This window comes from Physeter macrocephalus, chromosome 14, assembly GCF_002837175.3.
Source record: "Physeter macrocephalus isolate SW-GA chromosome 14, ASM283717v5, whole genome shotgun sequence".
NCBI lineage: Eukaryota > Metazoa > Chordata > Mammalia > Artiodactyla > Physeteridae > Physeter > Physeter macrocephalus.
In genome coordinates this window covers 19,562,320-19,583,734 of record NC_041227.1, presented here as the reverse complement: position 1 = coordinate 19,583,734, position 21,415 = coordinate 19,562,320, and the positions used below count along the sequence as shown (strand labels likewise).

Sequence of the window (21,415 nt, the reverse complement as noted above, 5' to 3'; positions counted from 1 at the left end):
AGGCGGACTCTCAACCACTGCGCCACCAGGGAAGCCCCCCTTTGCTGTTCTGCTCCTAGAATCCCTAGCATATGAATTCCTTTAGCTGGGAAGCTGCTGACATCACCACCCCTGGATAACATTTGCCACTAAATGGAGATGCTGGATCTTGGGTTCCAGGCAGATACCATCCCAAGTCCACCTGGGACTTTCAAGGATAACTGCCTTTAGGCCAGCATCTTTCAGCCACTGTATAATACCAGTTTGAAGTCAGTGTCTAGAAGAACAAGGAGTCTGGAATTTGTTGCCAAATGCATCTCGGGTTCTTAAGCTCATTGTCTCTTCCTCATTTTTGCTCATTTATTACCTAGTCCTGCCCCACCAACGGATATTGGGAGGAAAAGGAGCTTCTCCTTTAATATCAAAAACTTTCCTCATGAGTCTGCCTCTATTCCTGGCAGGTGTGGATCAAGGAGCAGGGAGAAAGCTGGCAAGGTCGACCAGATGCCCAGCTCCCGCTTAGACCCAGGTCTGGTGGCAGTTCCTGGCAGATTAAAGGAGGCTACTTCTAAAGCATGCGCCACATGGCTCCCTGTGAGCTCTGGCCCTTGCTCCCACCTTATGCCCCAAACAACTGAAAGTTGGTGGCTATCACCAGAGAGTGAGTTTCTGGCCTGAGAGTAGCTCCAGGAAGTTGAGTGCACCCTAAGCCCAGGTCTTCTGAAGACTTCAGGATGTAATTCTCCATCAAATACGCAGCATTGGTGAAACTGCTCTGTACTGTCTGATCAATTTCAATAGGCTTAGAAAAGTTAACAAAGCTGTGTCCCCTGTCCTACCCACCAGTTTGCTGGCCTTGTAATAACATGAGACCATTTTGGTTGTTGGTGTCAGATATCTTTTGATCTTGAGTTCTCCCTCCCACTTGCTTTCCCAGAGCAGAATACTGGGACACTTTCCAGAAGGGCACTCCTTACAGGATGCCCAGAAGGACTGTATTTAACTCTTGCTATTGTGGCTTGGGGACAGCCTCCCTTCCCCCAGGGCACATAAGAGCAAAGAGTCATGTGGTCAGTGGGTGACTCCGCAGAAGTGACCATCTCTGCTAGAAGCTTTCCTCGACAGTCTCTTGTTAGCCAGTTGGTCGGAGGGCCTGCTTCCCATGGGCATTGCAAGTGCCACAGTGCGGGGCCTGGCTCTGTGCACCCCGGAAAAGTCTGCAGACCCACAGCCCTCCGCAATAATTCACCAGACCAGAAGCCACTGATGTACAGAGAACATTTAAGAAAAATGTATTTTATGTGAAAAAAAAAGTTAAAACTCTGTATACTGTATCAGCAGCTTTGTGTAAAAATGGCAATCAAGAGAGTCTAATATATTTAAAACTTTTTTAAAAAAAATCCTTGTGGATCTTTGATATTGTATTGAAGTAACTTCCAGGTAGCACCACGCCATGCGGCAGTGGTGAGCACCGTGTTCGAGACTGGCTCGACCACATCCCAGAGGGGCGTGCCCCTGGAGCTGCTTCCAGCTGCCAAGGCCTGTGACAGAATTCGCTGTTAAGAGTTTTTAATTAAGATTATTAAATTCCTTTTAATAACACCTGTTTAGTGTGGCTGTGGTCATTGCTATGAGCTCTCTTGAACCCTAATGATTTGAATTCACAAAACAGTAGTGCCTGGGATAAAGGGCAGGGGAGGGTTCCAGGTCCCTGATCCCACCACAGAGGGCTCTCCCAGTTGGCCCCTGAATCAGAGGGAGCTCTGAGGGCTCAGATACAGAGAGGTATCTTTCTAGACTGCAAGAAGGTGAAAGCTGGTGAAGTCAAGAAAAGAAGGGTGGTTGAAAATGAGCTTCACTCTGTCAAATGCTTCTTTTGAAATTAACTTGGAGCCCTATAATAGCTCATATAATATTTTTCCCCACACTTTCAAATGGTTGTCTGATGACACATTTATATGTAACAGGGCTGCCTTTCTCTTCTGTTCTCTTCTTGGAGTGCACTGACCTGTCCTATCCTCTTCTCCCCACTCCACCCCAGTCCTTCTCCTCATACAGTTTATAGTGGGGAAGTAAAATACTACATACTACTTCACATTATTACAACAATTCAGCAGGTGAGACCGTGGTTATTCTCACTTCTGACCTTAGGCAATGGAGAGATTGACAAACTCTATGATTGCACAGCCCCAGACAGTGGTCATTGTTTTCATCCCATACAGAAGTTTGTTGGTGTCTTGGAAGAGGATGAAAAAGGATGCTGTCTTGGACCCTTCTGGATGCTGGCTGCCAGAGCAGGGACACATAGAAATCTCCACACTTGGGCTTGAAAAATTTCATAAACAGGCTGGGTATGGGGAGAGAGGGGAAGAACGGAAGTATCTTTGTAGCAGAGGACATTCATCCATTTAAAAAAGTATATTGAGGACTTCCCTGGTGGCGCAGTGGTTAAGAATCTGCCTGCCAATGCAGAGGACACGGGTTCGAGCCCTGGTCCGGGACGATCCCACATGCCACGGAGCAACTAAGCCCGTGCACCACAACTACTGAGCCTGTGCTCTAGAGCCCGCGAGCCACAACTACGGAGCCCACGTGCCACAACTACTGAAGGCTGCATGCCTAGAGCCTGTGCTCTGCAACAAGAGAAGCCACTGCCATGAGAAGCCCACGCACTGCAACGAAGAGTAGCCCCTACTCACTGCAACTAGAGAAAGCCCGTGCGCAGCAACGAAGACCCAACGCAGCCAAAAATAAAATAAATAAAATTATTTTTTAAAAAGTATATTGATACATGATAATGGTAACGTCTCACATTTACAAAGCACTTTACAGTTGTATATATGTCTTCTCATTTACACAAAGAAAATGAGGCCTAAAAATTGGCTATTAGATTTAACACCGTGGAGCTCATGACGATCTTTTTTTTTTTTTAAGATTTTTTTTTGATGTGGACCATTTTAAAGTCTTTATTGAACTTGTTATAATACTGCTTCTGTTTTTTATGTTTTGGTTTTTTTGGCCGCGAGGCATGTGGGTTCCTAGCTCCCCGACCAGGGATCAAACCTGCAACCCCTGCATTGGAAGGCAAAGTCTTAAGCACTGGACTGCCAGGGAAGTCCCTCACGATGATCTTGACAAGAGGTTTTGGTTGGCCAGTGTAGGAATCAGCCTGATTGGACAGGATTCAAGACAGAATGGGAGGAAGACTGGAGATGGCAAGTATAGACAACTTATTTGAGGCTTTATGCTATAAAAGTGAGAGAGAAAGGGGGGGAGACATAGGTTAGTAGTAGGGGGATTGGCAACTACTGCCCAAATGGAAGGACTGGCATTAGATAGGCTCACAGACAGTACATCCATAGTAACGGAAGGCCCAGTATGTGGGCAGAGATGCAGACAGGTAGGAAGATGTGGTGGGAGCATGTGGAACTATCTTCTCTAACTGCTATTATTTTCTCAGTGAAATAGAAAGCAAACTCTAAAAGTAAGAATGAGAGAGGAAAAGGTGGAGAGAAGTAGGGAAATAGAGGCTAGCAGGCAACCTTAAGGGCCCACTTGAGACCATGAATTTCAGACACCAGCTGGTGGGCATGATTGTGTCTTTCTTTCCCCTGCACTGTATGGCGGCCTGGGTGCAGGAGGAAAGTAGGTGGAGAGTGGGGTCTAACCAGGTTTGGGGTTTTGCCAGGCAAAAAACGAGGAGGTGAGGGACTTCCCTGGCAGTCCTGTGGTTAAGACTTCGCCTTCCAATGCAGGGGGTGCGGGTTTCATCCCTGGTTGGGGAGCTAATATCCCACATGCCTGGCGGCCAAAAAGCCAAAACATAAAACAGAGGCAATATTGTAACAAATTCAATAAAGACGTTAAAAATGGTCCACATCAAAAAAAAAAAAAATCTTAAAAACAAAAGAAAACGATCAGGTGAGAGAAGAGAAAACTACCTGAAGGTGTAATCAAAGGAGTGGTTATTATGACGGACCGGTATTTTTGAACGAATGAATGAATGATTTCAATGCTGGGGAGTGGCTGGCCTCACCCAAGCTCTGAGAGACCCGGAGAAGCACGGTCAAGTGGGTCAGTATGCCCCGAGCAGGTCCCAGCCTCTCCTCCCAGTTCACATTCCTGACCTCCCTGGGCCTTGCAGGGCCGCGCTGTGGGGCGGCCGGCAGGGGGAGCGCGAGGATGGCTGTGGTCGGGCTCTCCGGCTTCAGTTCAGGCTCCCTGCCTGCCCCACCGCCACGGGTACCACGGCCACTCAGGACAGACATCCGCTCTCTAGTTGATCTCGATGAACTCGGCTCCCCGCAGGACCAGAGCAGGAAGGCTACCTCGGAACAGGAACGTAGTCTCCAAGACTAAATTCCGCTGAGCAACCACGGAGCAAGAACGTGATCTCGGTCGCAGTCCTGCGCCTCTGCGGAGGCGCTGGGTGGGGCAGGGCTGCGGGGCGTGGTCGGGACGGGCCGCGGGGCAGCCAATAGCACGTCAGGGGGCGGAGTCATAGTGGCGTGCACTGCGTCAGGACACTGCCGTTACAACAAGGCAGCCAATGGGAGATCCGGGGCGGGGCGGCACGGCCAATGGCGCGGGCCGGTTAGATTCAAAGGTGCCTATAAAGTGTCCTGCACTCCCCTACCGGCCCGAGCCGGCTTGTGTCCGAGCGCCGTCATGGCTCTGCGGTACGATGGCCTGGAAGAACTGCCCGCAGCCTGCCTGTCGCCGTGCGGGCCGCCCAACCCGGCCGAGCTGTACAGCGAGGAGCGGCGCTTGGCCCTCGAGGAGCTGGTGGCGGGCGGCCCCGACGCTTTCGCGGCCTTCCTGCGACGCGAGCGCCTCGGCAGCTTCCTAAACCCCGACGAGGTGCGCGCCATCCTAGGCGCGGCCGAGCGGCCCGGCGAGGAGGGCGCGGCAGCGGGGGCCGAGGACTCCTTCGGCTCGTCGCACGACTGCTCCTCCGGCACCTACTTCCCCGAGCAGTCGGACCTGGAGCCGCCGCTGCTGGAGCTCGGCTGGCCCGCCTTCTATAAGGGCGCCTACCGCGGGGCCACGCGCGTCGAGGCTCACTTCCAGCCCCGCGGCACGGGCGCCCGCGGCCCCTATGGCTGCAAGGACGCGCTGCGCCAGCAGCTCCGCTCGGCGCGAGAGGTGAGCGCCGCGGCCCGGCTCCTCGGGTCACCTCGGTCCCCGGTCGGACGGGACACTCCCTTCAAAAATGGGAAACTGAGGTCTGCTAGGAGCGCAAGCCGGGTGGTTCCGGGGTCCCCGACTCGCCCCACTCTGCGTGTATCCCCTCGGATCCCCGATCTCCTCCCTGGCCGCTCCTCGTGGCAGGGGACAGTGGGAGGAGTCTCGGTCCCCAAAAATGCGGATTGTGCCCAAGTTCCAACTCCTAACATTCGCATTCCCTGGGAGGGTGATCAGAAATCCTGCTAGTTCCAGCTTTCAGTTAAAACCAGTTGTCAGACTGGCTGTCAGTCAACTCTAGATCCCACTTTCAGGAGCTTCTTAGGAGATGCAATACCTACGAAGCGCATAACCTAGGGGAAAATTCCTGAAACTTGTCCCCAGAGACAACTGCGGGGCATTAGGAATCTATCATTGCTAGTCACCTGCCCGTGTCTTTTGTTGTAGAAAGCAGATACCTACCAGAGTGGCAAAGTGAGCCTCGACCCTTTTCCCTCCTGCCGGCCTGGAGGGGAAGTTGCTCCTTCAGTGAATGGGTGGGGAAGGGAGTTTGCACTTTCATAGGCTGGGAAAAAAAAATGCAGATACCCCTGCATTAAGTCATCTCTCTCTTCACAGTGGGTTTTCGTGCAGTTGTCTGACTCTTAGTGTGACAAGGTATTGGGGTGCAGTGGGAGGTTTTGTCTCCCTGCCAGCCAGGATGAGACTGCAGCAGGGTGCTGGGTACTAGGGGTCTGGGAGGAAGAATGCGGCACAGAAGGTGGGAGGGGCGGGTAAGGTGTGGCAGCAGACACATTCCTCCAGAGCCATGATCAACTGCCACCTTGCTTGCTGACTGGCAGTGCCCAGCTTCCTGGCTGTCTGCCTGTGCCAGAGACATGGCAGGTAAAGCCCCAGGCCATGGTAAGACTTGGTAGGGCTCGTACCTGAGTGTGTCTGACTGTGGTTATGATATCTGCGCATCAAGGCAGTTGAAGTAGCCAAGAAGGGACAAGCCCTGACTTACCAGTGTTCCTGCGCCAGGTGCTCTTTGCCTGATGGTGGGGTTGCAGTGGGTAGGGGGTACAGTAGGCTAGTGCCTTGCCTTTGTGGGAGTAGGTGTGGGCTCCAGCTAGGCTATTATCAGTCCTGCGGTGCTTTGGGTGTGCTGAGGGTCCTTTTGATGCAACAGACACTTGTTGGTTCAGCGGGAAGATTGAAAAGATGGAAAAAGACACCATTTTAGGATAGGTGTGCATTCCCAACGATCACGTCTAGGGGGAGAACTTGCGCACTTGGAATTTGAGAAAAGTAATGAACGGGTCTCCATGAAAGAGAGAGGAATTGCCCTAGCCTCTTGCTAACATCCAGTTTTTAGTGGTAGTGGAGGGGCACTGGAGCTAAGACCAGAGGGAAGACTGTCCATCAACTCATGCTGGTTTTAGAAGGGGCTCAAGGCTGATGCTCAGACACCTTTGTCTTGTAGGCATTCTGTAATGCATTCCTGGGTAGAACCTCCTGCCTTGCTCTGTGCCCTAGTCCAGCTACACACTTATATGTTCAAGATTCTGTATTTGGAACCTGGGCACTTTTAACTGAGAAAGGTGGTACGTCACCTTTAAATCTGATGAGTATTTTCAGTGTCTCTGCCATATGCCAGATTGCTTGCTTATTCAGAGCCTACTGTGTATTGGACACTGTGCCCCAGGGGCTGGGGCCACAGGTGAAGGACATGATCCTTGCTTGCACTTGAGAGTTGACGGTCTGCTGGCGGGAAGCAGTGGGGAAGTTGCTGCAGGATGAAGAAAGAAAGCTTTAGGAGTGATGGTGACCTTGGAGCTGGGTCCAAGAGGATGGGTGGGGCTTCCCAGACCAGAGGATAGGGACTGGGCCAGAAGTGTGAAAACACCTGGCATTTTGGGAGGCAGCCAAGTTCCTCACAGCTGGAGCAGAGAGTATGTGGGAGTTAATGGTAGGAGAGGAGGCTGAAGGGAAAGACTGACGCTAGACTGTCGAGGGCTTCGCACGCTCCTGGAAGGAGCACTGGGGAGCCATCAAAGGTTTAGAGGGAGGAGAGGAGCTGATCAGATTGGTGTTCCTGAGCAGTAAATCCTGGCGAGAGCAGGAAGGAGGATGGGTTAGAGAGGGGTGAGACTGGAGTTGAGGTGGTAGTAAGGAGGGGCTTAGGGATCTACATGTGAGAAGGGGGTCTGTGCTAAGGCAGTGTTGGGGCTCGGGCAGGGGAAGAATTTTAGGTAGAACTGACAGGACTTGGTCATTTGATGGACTGGAAGGGTAGTGAGGGAGAGGGCAGGAAAGTAGGCAAGGCCAAGGAGAAGGTATAGGAAGAATTGAGTTTTTTTAGCTTGGGTGAGTGGTGATGCTACGAAATTAGAATACAGGAGAAGAATGAGGCTGAGGGTAAGGATGGGGAGATGAGTGGGATTTGAGACACGCTAAACTTGAGGTCTCAGACACCATCTCTTTTATGTAAAAAAAACAAAACAAAACAAAAACCCCAAAACATGATAATGCTTTCTCTGCCAGGTACTGTTCCAGGTAACCCTAAGGTAGGTGCGATTATTAGCTCCATTTTGCGGCTGATGAAACTGAGGCATAGAGAAGTTAAGTTGCCCCGAGGTCACACAGCCACGGAATGACAGAGCCAGGACTCAAACCGAGGCACAGCATCTCTTAACCACTGTCAGCCACCACGCTCTGCCTTGTGCCATGTGGAGATAAGGAGGCGTCACTGTCCGCAGGTGGACAGAGATTTATGGAGGAGACAGGTGTTAGGGAGCTGATCTGGTGGCTGGTCCAGTGCTGCTGCTCCAGGTAGAGGTGTGGGTTGTGTACACAGGAGTGGCTGTGTCACTCCGAATACATCCTTTGAAGGCCAGTGGAGATGTAGGTCTCAGGCTGTTTCCGGATGAGTTGAGAAGCCATTCTGCGTCTGTGTTCAGATGGTGGAAGCGCTTGACGGTGTGATCGAGCGGTTTTAAAGGGTCAGTTTCTGCGCTAAGCCATTTACGTGGACTCTCTCAGTTAACCCTCCCCAGCCTAAGAGGAGGCCACAATTAAGAAGAGACCAGGCACAGAGACGATAAGTAGCTTCCCCAAGATACAGTTAGTGCGGGACAGAGCTGGGCATGAGCCCGTCTGCCTGGCCCCTGAGCCCGGGCTCTCGACCACTCACCACTCCACAGGGCCCCCTGCCATGAGGGAGGGTTGGTGCTTTGGTAGTTTTCAATAAGCTGGGGGTTTTTAAGGGTTTCTTAAGATTTGAACTTTTAATTTCCATGTTGCATATTGAAGAAAAGGAAAGTGACAATGACAGGACTGACTAGATCTCCCCTTGGCAGGAAGGAGACTGGAGTGGTCAGGGTACAGGCGCAAGAAGCCAGGCTCACTTGGTAAATGGTGGTGTCTGATCCTGGCTCTGCAGCCTCAACGGACGGTTCTGGGATGGGTCCTCATCCAGGACTCATGTTGCTGTTTGAGCCGTTTAGGCTTGTAGGGCCTCTGGCACCGAACAGTGCTCAGTAGGTACAGCGGAGACCTCTCACGTGCACCATTGATCATTCAGCAAGTGAGTTTGCCTGCCTATCTGCTCAGCAAGGACGTGTGCCAGGGTAGGTGGGACCAGGGCTGTGAACCTGCCAGTTCTGCCGTCGGCTCAGTTTCTGCGCACCTTTCAAAGCGTGGGTCTGCCGCGTTGGGTGAGGTACGGCACCTAGAAACACACGATTTAGGTACAGCGTGGCTTCTGAATACAAGCTGACTTGGTGCTCAGTTGAGCTTCACCAAAGCTGGAGGAAGTACTGTTTTGGACTTTTTTTTTTTTTTTTTTCCCCTTTGGACTTCTTGAGAGCTCTGAGATGTTTGCTTTTAGGAGAATTTTGAACTACACAGGATTTCCCCCTTCCACACGTACTCTAGAATCTATCCCTGTACTACTGTATTTGTTGATGAGTCATTCATTTCTTTGTCTCTTTTGCCATGTGAATCAGCGTTGGGCTGGGCTCTGGCCCCCATAAATCGGGTGGGAGTGGAGACCTTGCCTGAAGTACTGTGTGCCCTCACTTGGTGATGTGCTGTTGCCGGGGCTCTTGGGATATTCCTAGTGTCCGGATGGGAGCCCACAGACAAAGCTCACCCTGTTAGGAGGTCCTGCGCTCTCCAGAGCCATCGCTCTTACCAGCCGCCCATTCCCTACGAGCTTTTGTTCCAAAGGGGCACTTTTGCTATGACCTCACCCTTGGGCATCCTTTCGATAACCTGAGCATTTGTAAAAAGCTGTCATTGTGTTGACAAAGAGTCCTGCCTCCTAGGAGGAGTAACAGCTGAGGAATCTGTTGGAGGCCCCTGGTGTGCGTGTGGATGTATCCAAATTAAGGCCCTCCTCATCTTGCACAATCCTCCTCTGAGTTGCAAGTGAACCTGTGCAGTGTGATCGGTTCCTATTCGGAACCCAGGACAGGCTTTCTCAACCTCATCACTATTGACGTTTCGGACAGGATAACGCTCTTTGTTCTGAGGGTTGTCCTGTGCATTGTAGGATGCTGAGTTGTATCCCTGGCCTCCACCCAGTGGATGCCAGAAGCACTGGCCCCCGCCAGAAAATAGTCATCACATTCAAAAATGTCTCCCCTGGGGAGGGGGTCAGGGGAAGAAGGAGTTACTGCTTTAATGGTTAGAGTTTCAGTTGGGGGTGACAAAAAAGTTCTGGAAACAGATAGTGGTGAGGGCTGACGACATTGCAAATGTAATTAAGGCCACTGAATTGTATGCTTAGGAATTGTTAAGATGGCAATATTATATATGTTACATATTTTACAATTTTAAAAAGTGTCCCCAGACATTGCCAAATGTCCTCTGAGGGGCAAAATTGCCCTTGGTTGAGAACCACTGTCCTAGGAAATCTCACTGATGCGTGAGATGCTGCCCACCAGACTAAGTGTGGCTGCTTTTTATCCCTTCCTTTTGGTTCTACGTGTCAGGTTAAGGGTTTCGGAGTCTTTCGCCGTTTCATTTCTTTCTTCTTTTCAATTGTGGTAAAATATATGTAACAAAATTTAGCACTTTTTAAAGTGTACAGATCAGTGCATTAAGGACCTTCCCCGTCACCACATGCAACCATCACCACCATCCAGGTCCAGGACTTGTTCATCTTCCCAAGAGGAACCTCTGTTCCCACTGAACAGTAACTCCCCATTCCTTCCTCCTCTCAGCCCCCGGCAACCACTGTTCTGTTTTCTGTCTACCATTTCATTTCTTTATTCTTTTCACCTGGCATCCATTGGGCAGTAGAGAAGCTGCAGAATTATTCTCTGGTTCCTTTATGGATCAAGGAGAAGTTCTCTCAGGAAGAAAAGTAGTAGGCCTACTGGCTTTTTTAAAGTCCGGTTGCAAATGATAGTACCTCTGGAGGGGAATCTGGCAATATTCAGCAAAATTTCAGTTGTATTTACCCATTGACCTAGCAATTCCATGTCTGTGTATCTGTCCCAAAGATACACTGGCGAAAAATATGAATAGGCCTATGCAGTTGGCTATTTGTTGCAGCACTGATTATAACAGCAAAAGGCTGGAAGGGCTCAAACATCCGTCAGTGGCAGATTGGTGAGTAAACGGACCCTTCTGCACAGCGGAGTGCCTAGCAGCTCTGAAAAGGGATGAGCGCTAGCTCTGTTGCCTATGATTAAGTGGCTAGAACTGCAGTGACCAATGCGGCAGCCGTTGGCCACCTGTGGCTATTTAAATTTATGTGACTTAAAAGGAAATACATTAAAAAACTCAGTTCCTCTATTGCACTAGTCATATTTCGAGTATTTAATCACTGCTTATGGCTGGTGGCGGCCGTGTTGGACAGCGCAGATACAGAACCTCCACCATCTCAGAAGGTTCTGCTGGGACAGCACTGGTCTAGAGCAACACGTATCATACGCCGCCTGTTATCTACAGGGGGGATATGAGCATATACATATGTACACACACATATACATACTCTTTTAGTAACATAAATGAGTATGTGTACACATGCATACTTATTTATATTTTTTTAAAAATGGGAGAAACCAAAAACTAGTTGAAGTTATTATCTTTGTGGGGAGGGCAGAAGGGAAGGGAGAGGGATGGAAGCTAGGTGTCTCTGGATGTAGCGTGTTTTGTCGATTGGACTTGGGAGCCAGGCAGATATTTTACATAATTATATTAAAAAAAATAACTCACGATGATAAGCCCCTTCCCCCGCAAAACGTCTCTTGATGCTTTCCCTTCCCTTTGAAAAAGCCCAGCCCGCCTGTGTACTTCATGCTGGAATAGTGCAGAGGAAATGTTGCTGTATGTGGCTGGTCCCTGCACCCCTGGGGCCATTGAAAAATTGGTTTACCCACCCCTGCCTTCCCAGAGGGGCCCCAGGCCCCTCTCTGCAGATAGAGGCTCCATCGGCAATTTAATCAGATACCTTAATTGCTAATTTTATAACAGCCCATGAAACTTAGAGAAAACAACACGCACGAATGAATTTAGGTTTTGCTGTGGAAATTGACATCCTTTTTGTCTTTAAACCCTGAAGGTGCTATCAAGATCATTATTGAAAGATTTTATTTTGTTTTTCTTTTTAAAATTTATTTATTTATTTATATTTGGTTGCTTTGGGTCTTCGTTGCTGCACGCGGGCTTTCTCTAGTTGCGGTGAGCGGGGACTATTCTTGGCTGCAGTGCGCGGGCTTCTCATTGCGGTGGCTTCGCTTGTTGTGGAGCGCGGGCTCTAGGCACCTGGGCTTCAGTAGTTGTGGTGCGTGGGGTCTGTAGTTTTGGCTCGCGGGCTCTAGAGAGCAGGCTCAGTAGTTGTGGTGCACAGGCTTAGTTGCTCCGTGGCATGTGGTATCTTCCCCGGACCACGGCTGGAACCCGTGTCCCCTGCATTGGCAGGCGGATTCTTAACCACTGTGCTACCAGGGAAGCCCCATTATTTAAAGATGTTAAAAGAAATTTCCAGGGGAAAATTTCTGTTCTGTTATAATCTGTAATACATGGGGAGAAAATATAGGTCTTTTTTTTTTTTTTTTTTTGGCAAGAAGGTCTCCAGAAGAGGCAGGAGCCCTGGGGACTTGAAGGTAGTGAGTTGGGTGTCACTCAGTCAGCGTGAGGAATTCAGCAGGCAGGCTCTTGTTGACCACCAGACAGGCTGATGTATCTTTGCACATGCGTAGACCTTTGGTAGAATTGCAAGCATCTCTCACGTGTGTCCTTGCTTTATGACCATGGGTGGGAAGGGAGAGAAACTGAGGTGCAGTGAGAAGGGGTGAGTGACACAAACTTCCCGCTCCAGGCAGAGGAAGAGCTGGAATGAGAACAGGAATGACCGACCCTGAGTGGCCCCTCGAGGCTGCTCGAGTGCCTGCTCAGAGCCCTGCCCCGCCCGTCGAGGGTGTGTGAATCAGATGACAGAGCCCGGAGGAGCCGTGTTTGAGGATGCCGAGCTCAGGTAGAATGACTTGGCCAGGGTCGGTGGCAGAATTAGGACTAAAGACTATGACAGCTGCCATATAAGGGCTTTCTGTGTGCCAGGAACTGTCAAGTGTTCTCTCTTGACCAAACCCACTGCGAACACTACAAGGTGGGTAGCATTATTTGCATGTTGTAGAAGCCAACAGAACGGAAGTAACTCGCTAGAGGGTACACGGTGATCAGAAGTGGAGGAGCCTGCATCCACGTCCAGGTCTAACTCTGTAGCCTGTTCATGTAGCATCTGTGCCTCCCAGGGTTTCCTGATTTAGTCAATAAGGAGTTAGTCAGCAAATCTGCCCGCAGAAAGAAGTGCCTGCTGTCCTAGGGCATTTCAAGTTGCCTGACGTTTGCTCTGCAAGTTATTTTGTGTTTTTAGTGATCATCCTTTGTGATGGGCTCAATCTCATATACTTTATGGAATACTCTAATGATCCTTCCAGGATTTAGTCTAAGCTTTCAGTCATTTGAAGACTGAACGTTAGATTTGTTTGTGATAATGTTTACTCTAACGCTTTTTTTTTTCTTTTTTGGCCGCACCGTGCCGCATGTGGGATCTTAGTTCCCTGACCAGGGATCGAACCTGTGCCCCCTGCATTGGAAGCACGGAGTCTTAGCCACTGGACTGCCAGGGAAGTCCCAATCTAACACTTTCTAATAGGTAGCTCTGGGGTCAGCTGGGCTGAAATTCCAGCTCCTGCGTTTGCCTAAGTGTGTCACCTTGAACAAGTCACCGAACCTCTGCACGCTTTATTTTTCTGATCAGTAAATTGGAGATAACAATTAACGGGGTTTTCAAATCTCGAGATACCTCTTTAGAGCTTCTGGCAAACAGAAAAGATTCCAGTTCTGCGTGAAAAGTAACATAAACAGGGTCTGTGCAGAATACCCCAGGGACTGCTACCTGTAACCACGTGGATCACCGGGTCCCATGGTATAAATCATCGAGGGGCGGTTAGGAGTGACTGAGGGAGGAGGTAAGGCTTGAGGTTTTGTCACCTGCGATGATGACGTGGGACCTGATGCAGGCGATGTGGCTGGAGAAGAGCAGGAACAGCGTGGGGACTGGCAGCAGACCAACCATCCAGGCTCCGACAGCTGGCTGTTTCCTCTTTAGGTGTCACGTTAGGACCAGCGTGCGCTGAGTTGCAGATGGGCTTTTGACCCTGGGTCGGACACTCACAAGCCACCACTTGCAGAGCTTTCCACCTCTAGGAGAGCGGGTAGGTTCTTTGTAGCATAGGCTGGGACAGGGCAATACCCACCGTGACCATGTGGGCACTTGATGAGCATGGGATGCCCGCCTGCCCATGTGTCTCTCCTTTGTCCATCCCGCAGTATGACTCAGGGAGTGGGAGTGATGACCGCTTTCAAGTCCAGGTGCACTTCTAGGGCCCAGCAGCCTGCAGCGTGGACGCCAACACCTAGGAGATGTGGCCAGCCCTGCAAAGCAGACGCTCAGCTGGCTGGCGAATGAGCCCAGGTCATTGCTCAGTTCAGAGAAGAGTCTGTCCCTTCACAGACTTGAGAAGCCCCAGGTCTAGTTCAGCTGCGGCCGGGGTTGGTTGCATGGGGGCGGGGGTGGGGTGGGGCTGAGGGCAAAGAGTAAGGGGGAGCGGGGATGGGGTCTGGAAGGAAGGTGGGCCTTCCTGCTGACTGCTTCCATCCATAGGGCTGTTCTTCCTCCAGAAGTCTTTTAAGGGTCCTGCTCTAGAAAGAGGAGGGGATGTTGGGTGCAGGGGGAGTCAGAGGGAGAAGCATCTCCATCTACCCTCTAAGTACCCCATGGGCGTTGAAACCCAATTATTTGCAACACACAGGAAAGGTTGAAGCTTCAAAACCAAACAATGAAACTAACGGCAAATTAGATACTGACTCACTACCTAACAAAGGTGGTGTTTGCACAATTGTTTTGTTAAATGATAAATCAAAATTCAGTTTGGCAGGCGCCTTATGCTGTGAGCCCCGCTCCTGGGGCCCTGCTTCCAGCAACCCTCCAGCCCTCTCTAGCCCTGCCAGCTGGGCCCGCTTCCTCGGCTCTGTCCCACTGGCACCTGGGTGCACGTCCATCGGCCCCGTCGCGCTCACCTCCTGTCTCTCCTGAGGACAGGGACTGACCCGGGATTGATTTTCTCTCACTTTCTCTTATGAGCTCGACTCATTCTCACATGTGTGTATTCAGAACCACTTTATGAGGTTTTACTGCCACCTCCAAATCAGTTTCAAAACCTCTCTCTCTCTCAAGATTGTTTCTGTTTCTGTTTCCTGTTTGTGTGGACCTGAATCAGCCTCCCTCCACCCCCATCTCTCCTCCCTCAGCCCAGGGAGAACATTGCTTACCTTTCCCACGGGCCCCTTTCCCTTCTCTGTGACCCTCACGGCTTCCTGCCTGGCCCACCGTCAAAACCTCTACGGCTGATTTTTATTCTTTCAGTCTTTAGTCCTCCTAAACATTTGCTGAACCTAAAAAGCCACCTAAGTGCCTGCTGTGTTTCAGGTACTTAGGTATGTGGCCCTGTGTTGCAGGAGGGGGGCCACATCTCCAACCAACACTTCCAGCATCCGCTTCTTCTGTCCTGTTGGGTTCATCACTAAACTCATCACTCATCCTAAACCTCCTCCCCTCCATGGCCTGTATGATCCTGACACCTTGGTTGGCATCCAAGGCCTTCCATGCCGCTGCAGACTCACCTGTCTCTCAGTCACGTCCTGTCACTCCCTCTCATGCATACTCTGCGTTCCAGCCAGACTGAGACATACCCCATCATTTCCTACATCTTCCTCTGTCATCATGTGGCTTCCTGCCGGATGCCCTCCGCTTTGCTTCTCCCCTGTCCAAATCGTCCTGATATGTGATTCAACTCGAAGGCCATCTCCTCCAGGAATGAGATGAGAATCCTCCTTGTCTCTCCTTTGGTAAACATTTGAGGGCCTGTGTTGGGTCTACGCCTGCAAGGGAGATGCTTTACTGTCTCCCCCACCCCCAAAGCGTTCCCCTGATTTCCTTGCCTGTTAACAGTACGTATCATTTTCCTTCCCTGCAGCCCGCGTCCCCTCTTTGTGGGTAAGTCAGGTGCATGTCGAATCCTTTATAGCCACCTTTCTACCTAGCACAGGGTTCAGCCCACAGTAGACTCTGAGGTGCTGCCTGCATTTGAACAGCTATTTCATGCCTGAGCTGAGCCCCTTTCCATGCTTTGTCTCATCTAATCCTCACAACAGCCCTCTGATGTGGATGCTAGATGATATTATCCGTATCTTCCAGAGGAGGAAACTGAGACTCAGAGAGATTAAGCAACTTGCCCAGAGTCACACAGCAGTAAGCCACAGAGCTGGGATCTGTGCCCACGCCTTTCTGCCTTTTAACCAGTAAGTTGTTGGGCCTGAATTAGTGGGATAGATACATCTCCAAATAGGACGTATAAAAATGCATTGGAGGACATAAACTTCTGAAGATGCCACCAATTTACAGGGAACACTTTTTATTTTCTAAATCACTGTCTCCAGTGGGGTTTAGCTGTACCCTTTGCCAAGAATAGCTCACAGCTGGGACTTTGGCAACATTGGAGAAAGGGAACCAGAGAGAGAAATTGTCTTTCCCAGACTCCCTCCCAGCAATGACTTCCTGGGAGCTGGCATTTCTGGGTCCCTCCTCCTGGTGGACAAGACTCTGAGGTGTTAGACATGGACAGTAAAATCGTCTCTTTGTCTCTGCACTTCTTTTTTTTTAAAATGAATTTATTTATTTATTTATTTTTGGGGGCTGCGTTGGGTCTTCGTTGCTGCACGCGGGCTCTCTCTAGTTGCGGCGAGCAGGGGCTACTCTTCCTTCCTGGGAGCTGGCATTTCTGGGTCCCTCCTCCTGGTGGACAAGACTCTGAGGTGTTAGAGATGGACAGTAAAATCGTCTCTTTGTCTCTGCACTTCTTTTTTTTTTAAATGAATTTATTTATTTATTTATTTTTGGGGGCTGCGTTGGGTCTTCATTGCTGCACGCGGGCTCTCTCTAGTTGCGGCGAGCAGGGGCTACTCTTCGTTGCACTGCGCGGGCTTCTAATTGTGGTGGCTTCTCTCGTGGAGCACGGGCTCTAGGTGCGCGGACCTCAGTAGTTGTGGCACGCGGGCTCAGTAGCTGTGGCTCGCGGGCTCTAGAGCGCAGGCTCCGTAGTTGTGGCGCACGAGCCCAGGTGCTCCGCGGCATGTGGGGTCTTCCTGGACCAGGGACCGAACCCGTGTCCCCTGCACTGGCAGGCGGATTCTTAACCACTGCGCCACCAGGGAAGCCCCTCTGCACTACTTTGATACCCAAATACTTAAGGGGTAATGACTCTCGGGTACTGACCTGAGTCCTCTGGGCCCACAGAGATGAATCAGTCCCGTTGAGGGGCCTCTGCTCTCACAGACCTGTAAGTCAGTCACCTTAACGTTCAGGAAAGGAGTTAATGTGATTGGAAGAGACTCATGTCTTTACTGATGAGGTTACGAGGAGGGCGGTACATTGCAGCTCCAGCCTGCAGAAGAGCTCCAAACCTTGGCTTCGGGGAGCGGTTTCCTAAGGTGACAGTCCTGGCTCTGACCCAATGCAGGGGCTTGTACGAGACCCGCATGTTTTGGTTCCCCCGCAGACCTGCCAGGAATTAGCTGACGGCCATGCTTTCAAACCTGCAGAGGGTGTGATTAGAGGCTTTGCTGCTGGAGCGGCCTCTCTTTAAGCAGGAAAGCCAGGAGCTGAACTGTCTGGAGCCTTAAGCTCTGGACTGGTCAAGCGAATCAGTGAACAGATACCAGAGGGATCTCTTGTACTGGGCACTTGATGTGGCATAGTCATTTAATGCTCACGACAAATCTATTTTGCAGTGAAGGAAACAGACTTTCGAAGCAGCTGTAATCTACCCGAGGCCATGTGGCTGAGGTGGCCCTTAACTGTGGTCTGTGCTGAGTGGGGAAAATTGATTAGGAGGCACAAATGGAGCCAGGTCGTTGGGGAGCAGAAAGGACTGGTCCAAGCCGCAGGGCAGCATCCTTAGGACATATTTCCGTGCTCTTGTTGCGGGCTTGCGCTGCGGACAGATGCCAGAGAACTTCAGAGACCACCTTTTACGGAGGAGGGGCTGGCACTCTGGAAGCCGTTCGCTTAGACCCTGACAGGTGGAGGGAGCAGACCTGTTTGAAGAGGCGACGTGCAGCCGCAGAGGCAGGAGGTGAGGATCGACTCGCCGGGCTCAGCCAGTTTCACGCCACGAGTTGGTGGTGGATGAGGTGGCCCTTTCTAGATTATAATAGAAAACCATATTATGATCCAAAATCAGATAATAAAATCAGACTTGGAGACTGGTATACCCAAAAGGGGGGCCTCAGAGAGACTCTAAGTTTTTACATACCTGTTTTACAGACATAGACAACAAGTCACGTGTCTAAAATGATGGTGGGTTAGCCGCGGAACCTAGATATCTTGCTGGTCTGAGCTGAGCTTGTGAGACGGGGGTTTTAGTAAAGGAAGAGAGTGGAATGGAACAAGTTCACAGGAGGTCAAAGTAGTGGATGAATCTATGGTTTTGAGAAATTTGCAGTGTGGAGGAGAGTGGCTGGGTCAAGTCCAGATTTGTAGCCTACAGTGGCCTGAGCATCTTTGGAGATGGACAAGAGTCCACGATGAGAGGAAAACCGATACCGCAGAAGGAGACGGAAGGAAGGGGGTTGTAGGACAGGGATCCTTTCCCAGCTCTGAGACGGGGTCCAGAGTCCAGACAACGAGCTGTCAGGTGGTGTCCTTGTGGGTTGACCGCTGGCTCTTCTCTCTGCCCCACGCCCTAGGTGATTGCAGTGGTTATGGATGTTTTCACGGACATCGACGTCTTCCGAGACCTGCAGGAAATCTGTCGGAAACAGGGAGTTGCTGTCTACATCCTTCTGGACCAGGCCCAGCTCTCTCAGTTTTTGGATATGTGCATGGATATGAAAGTTCATCCTGAAGAGGAAAAGGTTTGTGTTACACTGTTTCTAGTTTCACCACAATCAGCAAATAATGACTGAGCATCCGTGATCTCCCCGTTGGTGGTGGTCTCCCCGTTGTAAGGGAGGGACCTGAGGCCGTGAGAAAAGTCATTTGCCTGAAGCCTCACAGGAAAGAAAGACAGAGTCAGGTTCAGACCTTGGCCTCTCCCTCACATCACGATGCCTCTTAATGGGGAGCTTTTCTGTTGATGGCAAGATGCTGCCTTGGAAGCTGCTGCTTTTGACTGCAGCACTGGTAGGCTCCAATTTTAATCGTAAGGACCACCATTTACGGAGTCCTGCTGTGTCCTTGGCACTGTCCTAGGCTCTTGACAATGTTATGCAACTTAAATCCTCACAGCAGCCCCATCAGGTGAGTGGCGTTATACCTGTGTTTCATATTGGGAAGTGGTGACACCAAGAGCCCAGTGTCTACAACTAGAAAGTAGTGGGATGGAGTTTCTCCATCTGTCGGCCTGCCTGCAGCCCCAGTGTTCTTAAATCACTGTCACATGCTGCCTCTCGTTTCTCATTATTGTAAAATTAGACTTTTTATGTCCTTTGCTCTGAGCATGAAAGTAGTTTGAGCTTAAGTATTTAAATAAATGTAAGGTTATGTAACTTAGCAAGCTTGTTCTCTTCAGTAGAAAGAGGCAAGAAAAATAGTCGTTTATTACACCATTCACTTCTTAAAAATTAAGCAACTTAAGAGCTTCGGAACTTAATTCAGCAACTTGGTTCATCACCTATGAGAGCACCTACTCTGAGCTACTCATTGTTCCAGGTACTGGAAACAAGGCGGTGAGCAAAGTGAATGAAGAGGTTGGACTTTGGTTCTGTAGGCTACCGCGTAGGGGACATGACCTTACTGCCTTGTGATTATCAAGCAATTTGGTTTACACAATTTTGACTGTTTAACTTCTCTTGAGAGCTCTTGTTGGTTGTTCTCCCTCAAGAGGAAACAGGATTGGGTTTAATTAGGTAGCTACTAACTTGTCACTAGTGCTTCAAAGCAAATCCATGATGGAGGTAAGGCTTGGAGCTTGGAGACGGAATGAAACAGTCAGCCCTGACCTGACAGTCAATTTAAAACTGTGTCAGGTGGGGCTTCCCTGGTGGCGCAGTGGTTGGGAGTCCGCCTGCCAGTGCAGGGGACATGGGTTCGAGCCCTGGTCCGGGAGGATCCCGCATGCCGCGGAGCGGCTGGGCCCGTGTGCCACAACTGCTGAGCCTGCGCTCTAGGGCCCATGAGCCACAACTACTGAAGCCTGCGCGCTTAGAAGAGAAGCCACCGCAATGGGAAGCCCGCTCACTGCAACAAAGAGTAGAAGCCAGCGCGCAGCAATGAAGACCCAATGCAGCCAAAAATAAATAAATTTATTAAAAAAAAAAAAAAGTGTCAGGTGGACCCAAGGGAAATGCAAGTCAGGCCTGGAAAGCGCATCGTCATCTAACCAGATGTTCAGTCCATGCCTGCTCTGCCGCAGAGCCTGGTGAAGAAATTGAAGGTGTCGACGTTTAATTTCAAGGTGCTCTTGCTGTAATTGAGGCTGTGTCTGGGCAGCAGGAAGATCACAGAATATCCTGGCCACGACTTTGATCGAGTGACTGGCTCTGATTCATCCACTCAGCAGAAATCTAGGAGTATTTGCTGACTCGGTTGCCTGCTGAGTTGGTTGCTGCCTTCGTGGGTGTCTGGATCGTCTAGGAAGGGTCAAAAGGAGATCTGTCTTTTTGGCCTCACCCATGTTCATCATGTCTTAACTTCTTCCTCGGGAAGCACCACTTTGCAATGGTGGCTTCTCTCACCAGGGCCTGTGTGTGCTGGGGAATCTGCCCCTCACCAGAAGTGGGGGTGACTTCTTCTGCCCCGGTGCTGCGGCTGGTCCAGAATGTTGGGTGTCCTGCCTGCAGGAGCTTGGTCACACGTTTGTGTGCAGGCACTCAGAAGTGCTTTGATTGTAAATCAACTATACTCCAATGTAAAATAAAAATTTTTTTAAATTAAAAAAAAAAAAAAAAGTGCTTTGACCACAATCACAGACAGAGGCCTACATAGCATTCAGGTAATTTCCAAAGGGAAAGATGCACAAAACCACCCTGAAATCTGCCCACAGTGATATTCTTTATGCTTGTTATTATATGTTGACCCTTTGAAGCTCTGCTCAGGGTTCGTCCGGGAAGCCCTCCCCTGCCAGCTCCATGTGCACCTCTGTGGAAGTTTCTCGGTTTTTTGTCTGTTTGTTTTAATTTTCATTTTGAATTAATTTGATTTACAAAGGAGTTAGAAAGATAATATAAGGCATCCCTGAATACTCTTTGCCCAAATTTTCTAAATGTTTACATCTTACAAACCTCAGTACAAATTTCAAAATCAGAAAATAAACTTGAAATAGTACTATTATCTACTGTATAGACATGATAAATTTCACTCATCATTCCATGAATGCTGGTTTTCTTATCCAGGATCCAATCTAGGACCATATCTTGCATTTAGTTGTCATTTCTCCTTAGCTTCCTCTCATCTGGAGCTGTTCCTCTTTTTCTTTGTCTTTTAGAGTCTTGATGCTTTTGAAGAATACTAGCCAGTTTTCTGTAGAATTTGGGTTTATTTGATGTTTCCCCATGGTTAAATTCATATTATGCATTTTGGTAAGAATATCGCAGAAACAATGTTATGCTATGCCCTAATTTTTTTGTTTTGTCTTTTTTTTTTTTTTTTTTTTTTTTGCCGGTATGCGGGCCTCCCTCTGCTGCGGCCTCTCCC

The 21,415-nt window shown here is 49.9% G+C and overlaps 1 protein-coding gene across 1 annotated transcript in view; it reads left to right on the top strand.

Annotated features, from left to right (window-relative positions):
* Window positions 1–4,631: 4,631 nt before the first annotated feature.
* FAM83D (family with sequence similarity 83 member D) overlaps window positions 4,632–21,415 on the top strand; it is a 23,288-nt gene continuing 6,504 nt past the window's right edge. Inside the window, exons 1-2 of the mRNA XM_024128464.3 lie at window positions 4,632–5,124; window positions 18,469–18,636. Coding sequence (XP_023984232.1) covers window positions 4,648–5,124; window positions 18,469–18,636 — 645 coding nt within the window. The 5' untranslated portion in view covers window positions 4,632–4,647. The remainder of the gene's footprint in view (window positions 5,125–18,468; window positions 18,637–21,415) is intronic.